At 44.0% G+C, this 17,387-nt stretch overlaps 1 protein-coding gene across 9 annotated transcripts in view; it reads left to right on the top strand.

Annotated features, from left to right (window-relative positions):
* ephb3b (eph receptor B3b) overlaps positions 1-16,976 on the top strand; it is a 57,875-nt gene extending 40,899 nt beyond the window's left edge. The window contains exons 8-16 of one of the 9 annotated variants that reach the window (XM_025898944.1): positions 234-342; positions 1,877-1,929; positions 2,085-2,291; positions 4,530-4,777; positions 5,349-5,564; positions 6,523-6,708; positions 7,016-7,215; positions 10,159-10,314; positions 12,754-16,976. In XM_025898944.1, coding sequence (XP_025754729.1) covers positions 234-342; positions 1,877-1,929; positions 2,085-2,291; positions 4,530-4,777; positions 5,349-5,564; positions 6,523-6,708; positions 7,016-7,215; positions 10,159-10,314; positions 12,754-12,862 — 1,484 coding nt within the window. In that variant the 3' untranslated portion in view covers positions 12,863-16,976. Of the gene's footprint in view, positions 1-233; positions 343-1,876; positions 1,930-2,072; positions 2,292-4,529; positions 4,778-5,348; positions 5,565-6,522; positions 6,709-7,015; positions 7,216-10,158; positions 10,315-12,753 lie in introns of all 9 variants that reach the window. The other 8 variants (XM_025898946.1, XM_025898943.1, XM_019346070.2 and 5 more) reach the window with 8 other exon arrangements.
* Positions 16,977-17,387: the final 411 nt, after the last annotated feature.

The raw sequence follows: 17,387 nt of genomic DNA, 5'->3' as shown, positions 1-17,387 counted from the left end.
AAGAAGCCAATATGTGAGAAACGAAAAAAACTGAAATTCCTGTAACGGATTTATGATTTGATAAAAATGTACCTCCTGTCAGCCAGTCTGTGTATCAGCCATACCCTTCCTCTGCTTTATAAAGGATTAATAAACCCTGTACTGGTGTACTGAGCTGGATTGTAGCTAGTTTGGTCGATGCTTGTGGCAACTAACTAACTAACTGACCACTTTCTCTCTTTAACCTTGTAAAGCTGACCCCCCAAAGTCACTGCAGGAGCAGCTGCCGCTCATCGTTGGATCAGCCACCGCCACCTTAGTCTTCATCATTGCAGTTGTGGTCATCGCTATTGTCTGCCTGAGGTGAGAATCCCGTTACTGAAACAGCAAGGCTTACAGAAGCATTGGTGCCAAACTTTTGTTTTTCCGTCAATTTGAAAAAAAAAAACCCAAAACAAAACACTGAGATAGCTTCAAATGTCAGCTTTGTTTGCTTGTCCTCCAAACTGCCCCGGAACAGTCTCAGCGGATTGCTTTGCCACCTGTGAGCCCACTGAATGCCAGATTAGCCTTCTGAATCTGTGAATAGTAAACAGCTTTGGCCAAAATGCTACTTTGCTCAGTGGAAACAGCATGGTGGAGCAGCTGTTGGGCCTGATAGGCCTGCCCTCACGGCCCAGCACTCAGAATCAACTGTGCGGTTGCCCGACCACAAAGAACCCAGATGCACCCCTGTCTGCTGAGCCCAATTGACTGGGAAGCTGCAAGTGGCTGCTCATACCTTTCAGAAAGTCTGACACTACATCAGCTGGGTCTAACCGCACTCGTTTATCCTTTATACCATTCATTTGTCAAGCAGAAAATGCCGTGCGAGGGTGTATATATGTGCGAGAGGCTGGCACCCACTGCTGACTGGTGCCCACTTGGGTTCTCTCCGCAAGCCAGTTCAGGCAGCTGCTGACAAGCGTGGGCATCGGTCATGCTAGACTGAATAATAATCTCCCTGGATCCCCCTCCTTTTCTTTCTCCCTCCTGCCTCTTCGCTCTCCCTAATTTTCACACCGCTACATTGTGTCTCTCTCTCTCAGGGTCTTGGCTTAGCCACTGCTCTGACTGCTACAGAAGAAGGGAGAAAAATAGAAATGATACAAAATACACAGCTTCGGCGTATACCAGAAGAAAATTAGAATTTAAAATAAAATGCAAATTACCATCGGGTATTTTTTGCCCCGGTTACTGGTTAGACAACAAAGAAAGCACATTAACATGTGATTTCAACAACCCAGCCCCGTATCCGAGCCCACACCCCAACCCCGCTGGGTGCGAAAGGGACAGATGCATGGAGGTGAGGCTGGAGGAACTGAGTGGGTAAAAGAGGACAAGAGTAAATAAATTCGTAAAAACAAAAAAGGGAGACGGACAACCAGAGAGTAAGATCCATGAGGAGAAAAATACGATTGAGATTGAATTGAAATGCGCAGTGTGGTGTCTGCGGGGCGAGGAAGGCGAGACAGCTGAGCTTGCTGTTTGAGTCCGCTTTTGTCTCGGCTGCTCATTTTTGGAGGGGTTGGGGGGTACCGAGAGTGAATGGCTTTCACTTGGCGCTTCAGACAATAGTATGATATCCTTTTGTTTACACTTGCGCTACAGTCCCCGAGTATGAATCATTTTTACCACTCGGCATTGATACAATCTTTATCAGCGTATCCCTTGCTTCCAGCGCACAAAAAGACTACACATATTTACCAAGCCACATCACAGTGCGACTGCATCTCACGCTACAACTAGGCATTATTAGGGATCTGTTTTCTCCCCGTGCCTTTGTTCCTCAGCAGTGTTTGTGCCCCACTGTGCGGGGACCACGTGACTCAGTTTGTGTTTTCATCTTTCTCAACAGAAAGCAGAGAAACGGTTCAGAGTCAGAGTACACAGAGAAACTGCAGCAGTACAGTAAGTCTCTCTGCTAAGCTCACTTACCTGTTCCAACGGCAGCATGTCTGTGCTTCTCGCTGTCGTCAGAAGTGATCAGACAGATATCACATTGAATATTTATTGTTTGGCAATGGAGATTCACTTTCCTGTTCTTGCCACTGAATCCCCAATAGTAACGCCGGGAATGAAGGTCTACATTGACCCCTTCACCTATGAGGACCCCAACGAGGCAGTGCGCGAGTTTGCCAAGGAGATCGATGTGTCCTGCGTGAAGATCGAGGAGGTCATTGGCGCAGGTAACCCACCAAAGCTCCTGAGCTACAGGGGGAAGACTGCTAGTCACCTCCAGGCCATACCATTAGAGGACTTCACACCAAGCGGTACTTTCACTCAATTCATCGCTAGCCCTCTTCTTGCTCGCCTCCCTACCGCACACCGTCACCTCTTAGGAACGTTTTTGTGTTTTTTGTTTTTTTAGCCTTCCAGATGTCCAGCACTGTGTTAGTGTGACTCACAGTGGTAGCACCCCCTACATTTACCACGCCGTGTGCGTTTAGACTAGTTTTAATACCCATTGTATGGTAGATTATTATTTCACCCATGTCCTAAAAGGCAAAAATTAAACCAATCCTGGAATGGGAGCAATGCAATAAGTATGACACAAGAGTTATTGATAACTGATTAAATTTTTGTAAAAGCACAACCCCATACAGACAGGATTTATTTCTCTAGGGGAGATTTTAATCCCATTTGATTGCATGTATATGAGAGTCTTCTTTTACCTTTTCCAGTATAAGCTACAAACCTGTTTTTTTGCACACTTATTGAACTTTTGTGTGCACAGATAAACACTAAGCGTTAAGGTTTTGAGTTTCAGCAGCTGCCATCATTGAAATAATGCAGGATGTTGTAATTCTAGTGGTAATTATATCTGGCTACTGGCACACCATGCAGGAATGCTGTAGGATACCTTATCTACCTCTTAAAGTGGGCTTGTTTTTTTACTTCTTTCATACCCCATTGCACTACTCTGCACATCAAAACTGATGCAAAGAAAATTGAAATTTTAAAAGAAGGAAGACTGAAGGTAATGTGAAAATTTGCTGTAGTTGCTGTAGCTCACTATGTTAACCAATGGTGGTTAAACTTGTGTATGTGGTGAAATATCGAGAGATTTACTAGCCAGCGATAGCCTTAATGAGCACTGTGTGAACCTGCGAGAGCTTGATTGTAATGGATATGTACTTTAGAGGACTTAAAGTCCAGCTCTTTGGCTCTGTGTCTGGTTTTGTGTGTGTGTGTAAGCTTGGGGAATTCCTGTCTCTAAGAGCCATGGCTAATATTTATCTGTTGTACTCTTCTAGAGGTTTAAATCTGTCTGGTTGGGGTGTAAAATATATTAAATTGCTCCAAGTCCAGGATTGGCTGCCTGTAACCCTGCCCACTTTTTTATATCCGGAGAACCTCTTAATTAAAAAGAGGATTTTTACTGGATCGTTATGTTTGACCTTTTTTTCCCTGGTACTCACACCCTTTCCACTATGTGGTTGTAACCCCCTTGTTTTAGAAACCCTCCCTCACATGATGTTGTAGACAGTGAAATATTTTATGTCTTTGATATATTTGACAGTTATATCTCTGCCTAAAAGCTACAGGACTGTGCCATGTGAGGTTGAGATATTTTAGCATATGTTTCTGAGCCAAAAATGGAAGACGTTGTGATGGCAGAGATGGGAATCGCTTACCACTGCTTCTGCTACTACCATTACTACTACTACTACTACTACTACTACGACAGCTCTTCTACTGCTGAGGCAACTTCTTGAAACCCTCGCTCCCCAGCATTCGCCTTTAAAGTGACAAACCCTCAACCCCTGTCTTCCCTGTCCCCTTCCTCTCCTCTCCCCCTTCCTCAATCCGTCCCTCCATGCCCCTCAACCCTTTGCCCCCGCCTTCCCCGACCTCCCCCACTTTGTTACCTTTGCACCTGTGTTGACACGCATCACTTTCATCACCTGATTTTTCTTGGCTTCTTGCACACGCTTGGTGTAGAGTGTAAACATAAAGCGTCCACAACCCCCAAGCTTCTGTCTCCACCCATCTCTTCCTCCTGTGCTCACTTCTCCTGCCCCTCTGAAGCTTAGCACCCCCCCACCTGCCACACCCCCCAAACCCTTGACCCCCTTTCCCCCGTAATCACCCTAAGTCTGGCCTATAATGTCACCCAACTTTACCCTAAAAATGTTATGCTTTTTTTCAGTCCTGTGTCATTTCACATTGTGCCATTATGCCTTTCACTCACCATTTGTTTTTCTTTTAGTATGTAAGTTAACAGTATAAAGTCACTGTATGCCTCCCCATATATCACAATCCCTTAAGACTGGCCTAGAGTCTTGGCTTCTCTTGCAGTCCCACTCACCCCTTGTCCCACCCTGCCCCCAGCTACCCTTCCCTGGCTCCTTGGTTCTAACCAGTTAACTGTCCCCTCTTCCCTCTTTCCCCCCACTCTCCTCCACTCTTCCGTCATGCCTCTCTTCCCTCCCTCTCTCTCTCTCTGTCTGTCTTTCCATCTCTCCTCTTTTGCTGTTTTTCTGGCTGTCTCACCTGGGCTCTCGCAGGAGAGTTTGGGGAGGTGTGTCGCGGTCGCCTAAAGCTGCCCGGGCGCCGGGAGATCATCGTAGCCATCAAGACTCTCAAGGTGGGCTACACCGACCGGCAGAGGCGAGACTTCCTATCTGAAGCTTCCATCATGGGCCAGTTCGACCACCCCAACATTATCCGCCTGGAAGGTGTGGTCACCAAAAGTCGTCCGGTGATGATTGTGACCGAATTTATGGAGAATGGAGCGCTGGACTCTTTTCTAAGGGTGAGAAAAAACTAATTAAAAAAACAAGCACACACCAGAATAGCCCTAAAATTAGTTACTCTGTATAAAATACAATTTTATGATTAATGCAACACTACTGGGTAAATAAGCCCATCCAAAGCCGCTGGATTTTTGTTTGTAGTTATCTCACTGTCTTTGCAACCTTAAAAGGTCTTCTTAAGTGCAGCTGCACAGCTCACTATGGATATCTTACAAATCCTGTATTCTGGCAGTTGGTGACATTTACAGAGCTCAGTCTCCAATGAATCTCTGCCTCAAAGTCACATCATACACTGTCTGCCAGAGAAAAGAGGGGGGGTGATACAGAGATAATGGAGAATGGAAGAATATAGAATGGACAGGTAGAAAAGAGAAAGACATTACAGTGTGAGATGATGAGAGATTAAAGATATAGGTAAGAGGACATATGGAAAAAAAGCCTAGAAGACACTGAATATAGAGAGATGGGCTAAACCATGAAAGAAGAGGCACACAGACTGTTTTCTCCTTTGAAAATAGATCCTTGATCTGCAATGCAGTTCATACGTGTCACTCTCTCCTCCTTTGCTAGCTCAATGATGGGCAGTTCACAGTGATCCAGCTGGTAGGCATGCTCCGTGGGATCGCAGCAGGCATGAAGTACCTGTCAGACATGAACTACGTGCACAGAGACTTGGCTGCCCGTAACATCTTGGTTAACAGTAATCTGGTGTGTAAGGTATCTGACTTCGGCCTGTCTCGTTTCCTTGAGGATGACCCCACAGATCCAACCTACACCAGCTCACTGGTGAGTTAGTGGATATATTACACGTGACTGCTTTTTGTGTGTGTCTGTATACGTGTGTTTACAAAGGCTACACATGTTGTTCCAACATCAACCCATTATTGTTGTTTTCTTTTAATCATCGTGTCCAATAAATGCCCGGTCTGTTCCCACAAGATCAGAGGTTTACCTTTTCACTGTGGCACAGACAAGTGGACAAAATAAGGAGAGTTAAGGGTATAGAAGTCTAGATTAAAGGGTGTGGAATGATCCAGTTAATGACATTAACGAAAATGTGAAATTTAAAGATCACAACAGTAACTTCAAGGTCAAGCAGGTGTTACACATGAGTATGTTTTAGATTCCCAGAAACGTTACAAAATCGGTTGCTGACAAATTGCTGGAGTCTCTAATATTCTTCAACTGGCAAAGCAGTTTAAGATTTATGTGTGAAAGGCTATACTGAGCATAACTGACTTATGAATATGAATGATGGTATAAAGACAGCTTTGTTTTTTTCTACTCAGCTCTGATTTGGCCCGATATGAAAGACACTGACCATTTTTTACATCCATGTATAGTAAAGCAAAGAAGGAGAAAAAGCACAGGACAATGTCAGGAGGCGTGCAGAAGGTCAATTCTCCTTATGGCAGGAAGCAGTTGTGTTCATTTTTGTGCTCTTTACTCCAAGAGACACTCCTAGTATGAGTCAGCAACTGTTTATCGGCTCTATAGTTGAATGAAGAGGATTAACAATGACACTGAAAAATGCACTGTGCTGCACATTTCATATCCTTAAAGTTTCACCTCTCTGCACGTGTCATTTGTCTGTAAACGTCTAACCTTGTGTGAATGCGGTGTTTGGGTTCTATGGCATGCACCCATCTGTTGTGCATCAACGTTTCCCGTGGACAGTTTTTTTCTCACCCTCTCTTTCCCTCTTGTATGTGTGTGACTCTGTGTTTGCGCTCCATCTCTCCAGTATTTCATGCTCACCTACTCATTCGCATATCCACAGGGAGGGAAGATCCCCATTCGCTGGACCGCCCCGGAGGCAATCGCCTACAGGAAGTTCACCTCTGCCAGCGACGTCTGGAGCTACGGCATCGTCATGTGGGAAGTTATGTCGTATGGCGAGCGGCCGTACTGGGACATGAGCAATCAAGATGTAAGCTCACAAGAGAATTTATGCTTATATATAAGAAACCACCTTCTTCTTCCATTTATGTGGAAGAGCCATTCTTTTTCTCACCACACATCCACCCACAGCTCCAACTTTTGCTTGCCCTTGTTTCTGTGAATAACTAAAGCCATTTTTTCCTTCTTTATCCCCGGTTTTCATAATACCCACCATTCACTCTCTTCTGCTGTGCTGTTTTCCATTGACCCGCCTCTCTCCTCGGATCGTCCGCCCTCCCTCTGCGCTACACTCTGTGATTAGAAGTAATTAGGATTTCTCTGTTGTCCTTCCCCAGGTGATAAATGCCGTGGAGCAGGACTATCGACTGCCCCCACCCATGGACTGCCCGACGGCTCTGCACCAGCTCATGTTGGACTGCTGGGTGAAAGAAAGGAACCTACGACCTAAATTCACCCAGATCGTGGCCACGTTGGATAAGCTTATTCGCAATGCTGCCAGTCTCAAAGTAGTCACCAACAGCACACAGTCCTCAGGGTAAGCCTTAATATAAAAAGCACATTGGTCACGTTAAAGTCAAAATTAGTATGAAGGCCATGTCAAGTGGAGCTTTACAGTAAATGCTTGTTTATGCTGAGGAACGTGTTATTATAGAAGGGGACTTTAACTGTGATGGCGTTTTTCTAAATGCCCCTGAGGGCTCTTGTTAAGTGTAATGCTCTTTGTATTAATAATGCATAATTATGGTCATAGCATAAATGGATATTAGTAATGACTACCTTTCCTGAGTCACATGGCGGATTAGGCTTGTTAGGCTTTTGCGGTGTAATATAATAACAAGAACCTTCAGTCAGTTAAGTTTATTGATTTAAGGAACTCAGTCGGTAAAGAGAGCTCTGGTCAGGCAATTTCATTTGCACCAAGGGTAGAAAACTATGCAAATATTGCTAAGTTTAAATAGTGGATATGAATGTTCCTGAATCATCTGCAACAGGCTTCTTTTTAATTGTTCTGATATAATCTCATTCAACTCTTTAGTTTGCACAAGCTCAGGGAAAGCTGTTATGCAAATCCAAATTACCATTGCTCAATACGAGCCTTAAAGCAGCTTCATCGCCAGCTGGGAGCTCGACGTGTCACATCTACATTTAGCTGAACTATCTTTCCATCCAATTGGTTTCTTGGAAAGAATTTGGAGGAATGAAGGCGGCAGAGTTGGCGCAAAGCTGATGGGGCTGACCTACCTATCTGTCTCTGCATCGGGGTCTTTCTGTCTTGAGGGAGGGACAGAGACAATCCTGGGTTGTGCTCAAGGGGGAAACCAGGGTCTCGGTTGGCCACAGGAGCGACGCTCTTAGAAGATTAAGCTTGCGGTTAATTAGCCCGATTAAGGCGATGCAAAAAAGAGATGAGAGTGCCTTTTAATTAGCCACTAACGAGATTTTAAATGGGCCAGCAGAGAGGTGGCCTCCTGCCGATAGACCTAACAAGGGAGGAGTAAAAGATGTTACAGTCGTCCTGGTCGGCACTGAAGGGTGGCTGGAGGTTAGCTAACGCTGTCTGACATTAAAGACTTTGGCTGCGGGAGTTGCACATGCCTGACCTGACTGAATATTTGCCCGTGTGAGCTTCGGTGATTTCTATCCTGTGCTGCAGCTGAGTCAGTCAGAACAAGCAAAGAAAGAAAAATCAAACTTTTCTAAACAATGACTGCATAAAAGGCCAAACCACTGACTAATGCAGCAGCCATTTTTTTATGAAATGAAGTTCGGCTTGTAGCGGTCTCACTAGCTAGCTCACAGCATTATCCAGCCTTCCTGCTGCGTTGTGCTTGTGGCTAACATGTGGCCAGCATAAGTCTGGACCCCTTTTGAAGCCAACTTTATGGGAGGACCAACAATACTCCATTAAGAGAAGCCAGAGTCGTGCGTTAACGACAGCCCGAGGGCTTGGATGCCCAAGCACAGGCCTTATTAAAAATCCCTCCATCTACACCACTCAATGGAGCCTCTGTATCACTGTTATTAACTCCCCTCCTCCTCCTCCGTGTGCTTTCTCTTTCCCCTCTCGTTCTCGCTCCATCCCTTTTAATTGTTAATGAATCTAATGCCATCAAAAAGGATGACAGGGATCAACGGAGCAGAGAGGAGTGGAGACAGTGGCGCTCTTTCTTGTTTCTTTCCCTTCACATCCCAGGACATTCTCTCCACCTCCACCTCCTCTGTCGTTCATCTGCTGCGCTTTGCTCTGAGTTGTTGCACCGTTTTATTAAAACTCCCAAGGTGGCCTCTCTATCTGCAGCGTTGATCAGCGCAGGAGGTTAGGTTCTTTTTTTTTTTTCCTAAAAAGCCCTTTTGGGGCTGTCAACAGGTGCGCAGCAACACGCAGAGCGCCCTCCGACACGTTTTCAAGACATCTGAGGGAAGCGTTGCGCAACTAATCACATTCATGCGCTGTCAAACACACATGAAGTATGAGTTTGTGAGTCATTTCTTCCAGAGTCCCCAGCATTGCAAGTCGGCGCTAATGCGAAACCGCGCACACATGTGAGTGACATCTGTGTTTACATTTCAGTGTTTTTCCCTCCCTGTTTTTCCTGAAAGCAATTTTAAAAAAATATTTCCACCTTTGCGGACTCGTGTTGCACACAGTGCATCGTTTTATGCATTGGTAATTATGCACTGAAAGGCATATGGCTCCTAGCCCGTCGTTTAAGCTCGTGTTCTCACAGCCGGACGAAATTTGATTTGAAATGACCTGCAAAACCGCAAAGAGTCCAATCTTTCCAGATCAGATTTAAAGCACGTTTGTAGATGGTTTAATAGTGCGACTCAGTACACAGATTGAATTTCAAGTTGTTGTTAATCTTTTTTTTTCTTCCTCTCATCAGTCCCCAAGCAATACACCCGACATCTCTTTGCAACAAAAAGAACGAGAAGCAAAACACAAAGAGCGAGCTTTTCAGATATTTCCAGGTTTTCATTTCTTGAGGTTTTCATAAAGAAGGCACTTTCTGCATTGTTATTAACATTATCATCATCACTGATGCTGCCAGACAGATGCATTCCTGACTAAAACGATCTCCACTTGGTTTCTTTAACACTTGTTGCTGGTTTGAGCTAGATTTGAAGCTCTGTGAATACATGTGACCTCCCCTCAACAGCTGTTGCGCCAACATCCACCACCCAAGCCTCCAGCCAGTCTCTCCACAGTCATAACTTGCTCCTCACCCACCCTGTACATTCCCCGGGCCCCACCCCTCCCCTCCCCCTGCACACAACTCAGTACAGAGGAGAGGAGAGGAGGAGGGGGGAGAACAGAGGAGGAGAGAAATGGAGAGGTGGCGCTCAGCGGGGGGCGTTTGGGGGTGAGGTTGGCCGGTAGAGGCACACAGAGTGACGACCTTACCTTAACCCTCTCTCTCTCTCTGTTTCTCTTTCTCTCTCTCCTCCCTCCCTTCCCCCCCGTCCCCTAATGTAGGGTTTCTCAGCCCTTGCTTGACCGCTGTGTGCCAGACTATACCACTTTCACCACTGTGGGGGACTGGCTGGATGCCATCAAGATGAGCCGCTACCGTGACAACTTTGTCAACGCAGGATTTGCTTCCTTTGACCTGGTGGCCCAGATGACAGCAGAGTGAGTGGAGCTACTCAGGTCTACAACGCCTGAGCGGGACTGAGTTTCAGAGTCAAATTAAAAACACTTAAATATTATGATGAGATGTGGAAAACAGGTCTCTGAACCAACTCAGATATCAGAGAATAAGAAAAAGAATACATTTATATTTGTTTTCCAGTAGCTATGCTCACATACTTTGATATATGCAGAACACTAGTTTAATAATTGAAGATGTCAGAGATGACAAAGTAATTCTATTGGTTGATCAGAAGTTGCTCGCTCACAAACTGATACTTTGTTCCCCGTTTTAGAAGCAAACAAATCACCGTTACACAATTGCACAGCACCGCAGCCTACAATTTTTTAAGATGACTCTTGTGGCTGTTTCCTTTACTGCAATTCGGTTCAGCTTTTATCATGTTTACAAACAGGAAATGATGCAATGGAAGCCATGGAAATTGCAGGCCGATGATGATCAAATAAATGAATTAGGATTATAATGATAAATAAATCATTCTCATTAGGTGCATAATAGGCAGTGGAGGTGGGAGTAATTTGTTTCAATTTGGCTAGGCTGACAGGTGTGGTGTACTGTGGCTCTCTGTTGCCCTTAATGGCCAGTAATTCCTCTAATGGTGCCCATTTATTATCATTTCATCCTCCGTCACTGTGCTGATGGGGTTGGCAAAATATGGGGGGGGGCACCATTTGTTTGTGTGAAGTTGTGGTGACTCGACTGTGGCGAGAGGACAGATGTGCGCTGCGAATGTGTGTATCTGCGATTATGTACATATCTGGTTAAGCGACAGACTTCACTGTATACCTTTGTTTTTGAAGCAGAGACACTCATAAAGTCAGAAAGCATGTTGTCTGTAGGTTATATTAGATCAGAAGGGACAGGATGCGTACAGAGGCAGAGCGCTGATGGTCAGCTGATCAACTGATGGTCTGCTCTCTCCTCAGCTATTATCTGGAGAAGTCAAGCAAGTGTACTGTATGTATAGACATATTTATACTAGTATGAAATTACTGACATAATACCTAATAAAATGGCCACAGTACCAAGTTGAACTGATTCTTCGTGGTATAGATTCAACAAGGTGCTGTAAACAATCCCCCAAGGTTTGGGTACAAATTGACATGATAGCATCACACAGTTGATGCAGATTTGAGAGGATATTTGAGAGCAGTGAACACATCATGTTCAAGAAACTAGTTTGAGATGATTTGAGGTTTGTGACATGATTACCTTATGCATGAAGTAGTCCATCCCACTGTGACCAGTCAGCTATACTCAGGCAGACTGTTGTGTTTAAATTATGCTTGGGGCCCAAAGCCTGACACGAAAATATCCTTCGCACCATTACTCCACCACGACTCTGAACCATCGACAAGGCCGGATGGATCCATGTTTTCATGTTGTTTTAAGTTCTGACCCTTCAAAATGTGGCAGCAGAAACTGACACTCATTACCCAGGCACCTGCTATGGTCCAGTTTTAGTTAACCTCTGCGTACTGTAGCCCCAGTTTCCTGTTCTTAGGGGTGACACCCGGTGTGGTCTCCTGTTTCAAGGTTCAACTTGTTGTGCGTTTAGAGATGCTCTTCTGCATACCTTTGTTGTAACGAGTAGGTATTTGAGTCACTGATGCCACTGAAGCATATTTAACTCACAGAACAGCCACTCACAGTATAAATTCTCTTTTTTAAACCATCCTCTGTAAACCCTAAAGATGGCTATACGGCGAAAAACTCAGCAGATCAGCAGTTTCTGAAATATTCAGACCAGCCCGTCTGACTTTGCCACGTTCAAAGTCACTTAACAACCCAGCCTCACAATGGAGACGCTTGGTTTGAACTGCAGCAGGTTGACTCGACCATATGCACACGTCTAAATGCATTGAGTTGCTGCCAAGTGATTGGGCGATTTGATTGGGCGGTTGAAAGGTGGAGCTACCTGCTGAAAGTAGCTTGTAGTTATACAGAGAAAGGCTGTTGTTGATGAAGAAAACCTTTTGCTTCCCTGTTCCCGTGTTTTTTTCTCGCCAAGTGACAGACGGGTATAGACTCTCTGAAGTCTGCCACCTGCCAGACAGTAGCGAAGTTTGCACTTTAATCATTAACTGTCATTACTGCTGCTCGACTCACATCCTCTTGCCCGCCTGCTGGGTAACAAAGGTATCATGCATTAAGACTAACACTCAGATGAGTGCTCCCATTTTGTTACCTCACTCTCAGAATCCATTTTATGGTCCATCGCCAAGGTGAGGCCTATGTTGCGTTCCCACCTGGTCGAGTGTGTGTTCACTTGTGGTGAACAGTGAAATTTGCACTTCAGCTTCATGTGATGTTTTCCTTCTTTTATTTCTTTTCTTTTCTTTTCTTTTGTTTTCACGACTGAGCCACCTGTTCTCATTTTTCCTTTTTTTTTTTGTTTCCTTTTTGTTCTTCGCTCACAGGGACCTGCTGCGGATAGGGGTTACATTGGCTGGCCATCAGAAGAAAATTCTTGGTAGCATTCAGGACATGAGACTACAGATGAACCAAACACTTCCTGTCCAGGTGTGAGTGAGAAGACACGCAAACTGATGCAGTTGAAGGACAGCCAGATGGAAAAAGGGGGAGAAACTGTGCCAGACATTGCCACTGGAAAACCCTAGCTGCCTGACCCATCTCTGCCAATTAGACACTACGAAACTGGCTTGCAGTGCCTCTGAATATTTTTTTTCTTTATTTCATTACCACTTACATTTCCTGTTTCTGCATTTTTTGTTAGTTTTCTTTTTTTTTCTCCCCCCATCCAATCGGAGCTTGTGTGTTTTTTAAAGAGGAGAAATAGTTAACCCCCGTATATCCTTACGCGTGCCTCACCAGCTCTGGAGTGAGTTGATGTTTGCATGCATGTGCGTTGTAGTGGAGTTGGCCTTAGTCCTGTCACTTAAATGTCACACTCTTATCCTCACACAAGAGCCCCTCCCCTTGATTCCTGTTCCCAGCTCTGCTGGATGATCTATGTAGGAACGAAGGAAGACCCTTGTATAAATAAAAAGTGAAAAAGTTTTTACATATAACGAAAATTAAAGCAAAAAAAAAAAAAGTGTTTCAGACCACGGGAGAGCGAGAGGACAGTTTCCTTGTTTTGTTTTTTCCTTGCTAGAAGTTGTTTTATTGTGCACGTGTGTTGTTCTCCATCTTCATATTGAAGGTGTGTTATCTAAAAGGGCACTTGCTGGAAAAAGGTGGGAGGTGGAGGAGGGCAATACGATGGGCTGCGGTCTAAAGGTCGAAGGAGTGACGGAGGTCAATAAAGGTCAAACGGAGGCGGCCATATTTCTGGACACCTGTTTTGGTTGCTGGATCCTCGGTAGCTCAGCAGACGACCTCTTCACTCTGACCTGAAGTGACTCAGGATAGTTTCCCAGCATGGGAACACCTGCTCATCAACTGCATTTTACACCTGGTATTTTTTTTTTTTTGCTACTTTCGTTTGTCCGCACCATATTTTCTGTTTGTCTGATTTTTTTTATTTTAATGTTTTTCTTTCTTGATCATATTTTGGGAGATTTGTGGTTTCAAAACGACTGGTCAGACTGAAGTACCCCCGCTGGATACGTGGTGACGACTGGGGGGGAGACGAGGACTGTGGCAACAAAATAGAAAGACCCTTTTGGCCTTTTTGTGTGCATTTTTGTATGTGTGCGTGTGTGCATGTGGGTTTGTACGTGTGATCAAGTGCGACTGGATGCGCGGGTGTGGCGAGTTGCACACAAATATACTGTACAATACGGCTTCCGCTATTTGCCACCATGGAGAATTTACGCATGAACTGAACTGTGATAAGGAGCAAATATATCTGAAACACTTATGCTATATTCTGTGGACAACTGTTAAAAACATTCTTTTTTTTTATTGAATCCAAAAAAATGGACTTTGGACGTAAACATATATATATATAAAATTATATATATATATATATATATGCATCATGCAGAAACTGAAGACAAACCATGATGGACACTTTGATTTCTACTTTCTATTGTGTGGGTTTAGAAATAATCAGAATCCTTGTTTTAATTTCTTGGCATCCTGCCCTATGTATTTATTTGTACCTCACCCGCCAACCCACACACCCCTCCCCAACAACACCCAGAAGGACTTTAGGCCGTTTGGGGACTTGCAACAATCAGAAGGAAGAGAAACTCCCAAGAGGATTCACCTATTGAATTGATGATTATTAAAAGAAGAGAAATTGCATAATAATTGGATATTGTATTTTTGTTGTTGTTCTAAACAGCCTGTACATGTTTTGTAACGAAAAATAAGATAAATAACAAGAGAAAAAAATGGTGTTTTGACAAAACGGACGTGCTGTTGTGAAATGTTTGATTTTGAGTGAAAAAAGGACAAAGGAAGAAGAGGGAAAGTCAGGAAGTAGGGTGGAAGAGTTGAACACCACTCGTCTGGGTCTCGTCTGAATTGCCAACTCACTGTAGGTGTGTTTAAGTTTTTGTCTGCCATTTAAACTCGATATTAAGCTTCCCTGAATCCATTCTCATTCGCAACATGAAGAGCGTTTGTGAAGCTGTACTTAATCGTCTTCCAGGCACATTATTTTCACTCCTTAAAGTCACTTAAATGCAGACCAACACATCTTACCAAGGACTGTTATTATTAGGGAGCAGGTCCAGAGGCATTGTTGTGTCAGACTAGTCATTTCACCAGAGCACCCCAAGAGGTGGAACTCCATCATGTGACCTGCACTTCCCTACAAAACGATACTCACGTGAGAGACATCAGAGGAGAAACCTGCTGGTCACTGTTGGTTAAAGTAATGCTGAGGCCCATCAGGTCTCACAAGGATATAAGCATGCGGCTGACGCAGACATCCAGGGCAAGATGACCTATCATTAGAGCTCTTCATTCCCTCTGTGGCCTGTAATCATCCTGTTTCAGCTCATGCCGCTAGTGCACGATTAGTACAGTGCAGGATCAACAGCCCAGACACGCAGTCAAAATCTGCAGCTCCTTTCATCGTAACTGAAAGCCACAATTCTGAGACTGCACCATCTGCACTCCTCACAGAGAGGTATTTCAAGTTAGCTGAATAAGGATCCACAAGGTACATCACCGGTGTGACCTTCCAGAGGTGATCAGCACATTATGACAATATGATTCCATAGATATGTAAGGACAGCATGATGTTAGTGACCGTGGAGCGTGCCAACCCCCTCGTAAGTTCTTTCAAATGAGGAGGACGTTATGCAAAACACACAATGCGTTCCCACCTTTGCGTGTTCTCATTCCACATACATGTGTTGTCACTACTGCTAGTACACTCATTAAGGGCTTACTAACATGTAACAGTTGTAGGAGAAGCTCAAATAGGAATTCTGCAGTAAAGTCAGACTTCATCGAGGTTGGCAGGTCGTATTTGACATGATGGCTCACAACCAGGCGTGTCAGTACCGGCGACAACATTTGCTAACACAAGCAGAATCTGTTAGCAGGCTCTTTTTTTTCACAATTATATTGTTTCCTCTTCTGATGCAAAACACTGTTTTGTTGGAAAAAAGCGACAGACATTGAGAAATGACAGATGCAGAAATAACGGACTCATAGTCTAGCTTTTTTTATTTGTCAAAGTTTCTTACCATACACTTCCTCCACTGGCTCAGTCACTCAGCTTAACCCCACTGTTGTCAACTTGGACGCGGTGCCAAACGAGACACAGCTGACGGGCATACAAAGCTAGAAAGCAGGGAATAAAGGGGCTCAACGAAATCAGATGGCAGACATGCCTAATCATGAAAAATGACAGTTTTGGAGCTCGCATGAACTCTTGATGAGGTGCACATGGTGTTCCGGAGCCTGGAGTTGGGTTCACCAAAGTTAACCGGCCATGAGTGATGAGCTCAAATGGCAGCGTTGCACATATTTAAAAGATTAAACCGTCACCACATCAACGCAAACAATTAATCTTTAAGTGTATTTTTCACACATTTGGGAGAGTGTTTCACATTTAACATCGCTGAGAGGAAATGGCTTTCTCTCCTGTGTTCTTTGTTCATTTATCAGACTTTATGATGCTGAAATTGAGATAAACTGGTACTTTTAGTCTGTGTGAGCATGTGCGTGTGTGTTTGTGTGTGAGACCATATGTTAGAAAAGTATTGCCGTTTTGATCAGCAGAGATCGGGCTTTGTCTGCTCTCCTTGTGTGCCACATGGATTTAAACTATCCAAACATTCCTGCCTTTCTTTACATTTTACATCATCCACCACAGCACATTCACCCGCCCTCGCCAAACCCCGCCCCTACCCCCGCCCCTCACTTATATATCTTTAGCTTTTTTTTCTTCAGTTGTGTTTTAAATAAATATATACAGTACTGTCTTTTCTTCTGTCTTCTCTTCTCACTACGCATATGTCTTCTCGCCACTTTTAAAAACCCTCGTAAAAGTAAGCGACATGTTTCAGAGAGTACTGTACATGTTTAGTGAAATGGGGGCAGGAGGTGGGGGTGAATGAAGAACTGATAGACTCAATTGTTGATTCCTCTTTGAAAAGGATTGAGATGTATTTAATGATGCAGACATAAACAAGAAATTACTAAAAGGTGATGATGCATTCTTGTAGAAATATTTTTAAAAGACCCTTTTGCATTAAATTATTTAAGAAATTAAGTCTTTGTGTTGTGTTTTGAATTGATCATTTATGCCTGTGGACTTGGACGTATCATGTTATTATTTTATGCCATGCCAGTTCGTAATCACTCACATATTTTGCAGTCAAATAATTGCCCGAGACAAACATTGAATCTTACTGTGACAAACCCAGGGCTTTAAAGTAATGACAATAACATGTCTTCTTGGGTAAAGCAACATCAAACCCTTCATTAAGACTGAAGAAACACATTAATAAATAAGAATTACAAAAATAAAAGACAAATCAGCTTCAGCTAAACCAGGGGTAGGCAACTCCAGGTCTCGATTGCCGGTGTCCTGCAGGTTTTAGATGTGTCCTTGATCCAACACAGCTGATTCGAATGGCTAAATGACCTCCTCAACATGTCATGAAGTTCTCCAGAGGCCTAG

The sequence above is a fragment of the Oreochromis niloticus genome, linkage group LG15 (assembly GCF_001858045.2).
Source record: "Oreochromis niloticus isolate F11D_XX linkage group LG15, O_niloticus_UMD_NMBU, whole genome shotgun sequence".
Lineage (NCBI taxonomy): Eukaryota > Metazoa > Chordata > Actinopteri > Cichliformes > Cichlidae > Oreochromis > Oreochromis niloticus.
Note: the sequence above shows the minus strand (reverse complement) of the source record. Positions and strands in the feature narration are given on the sequence as shown.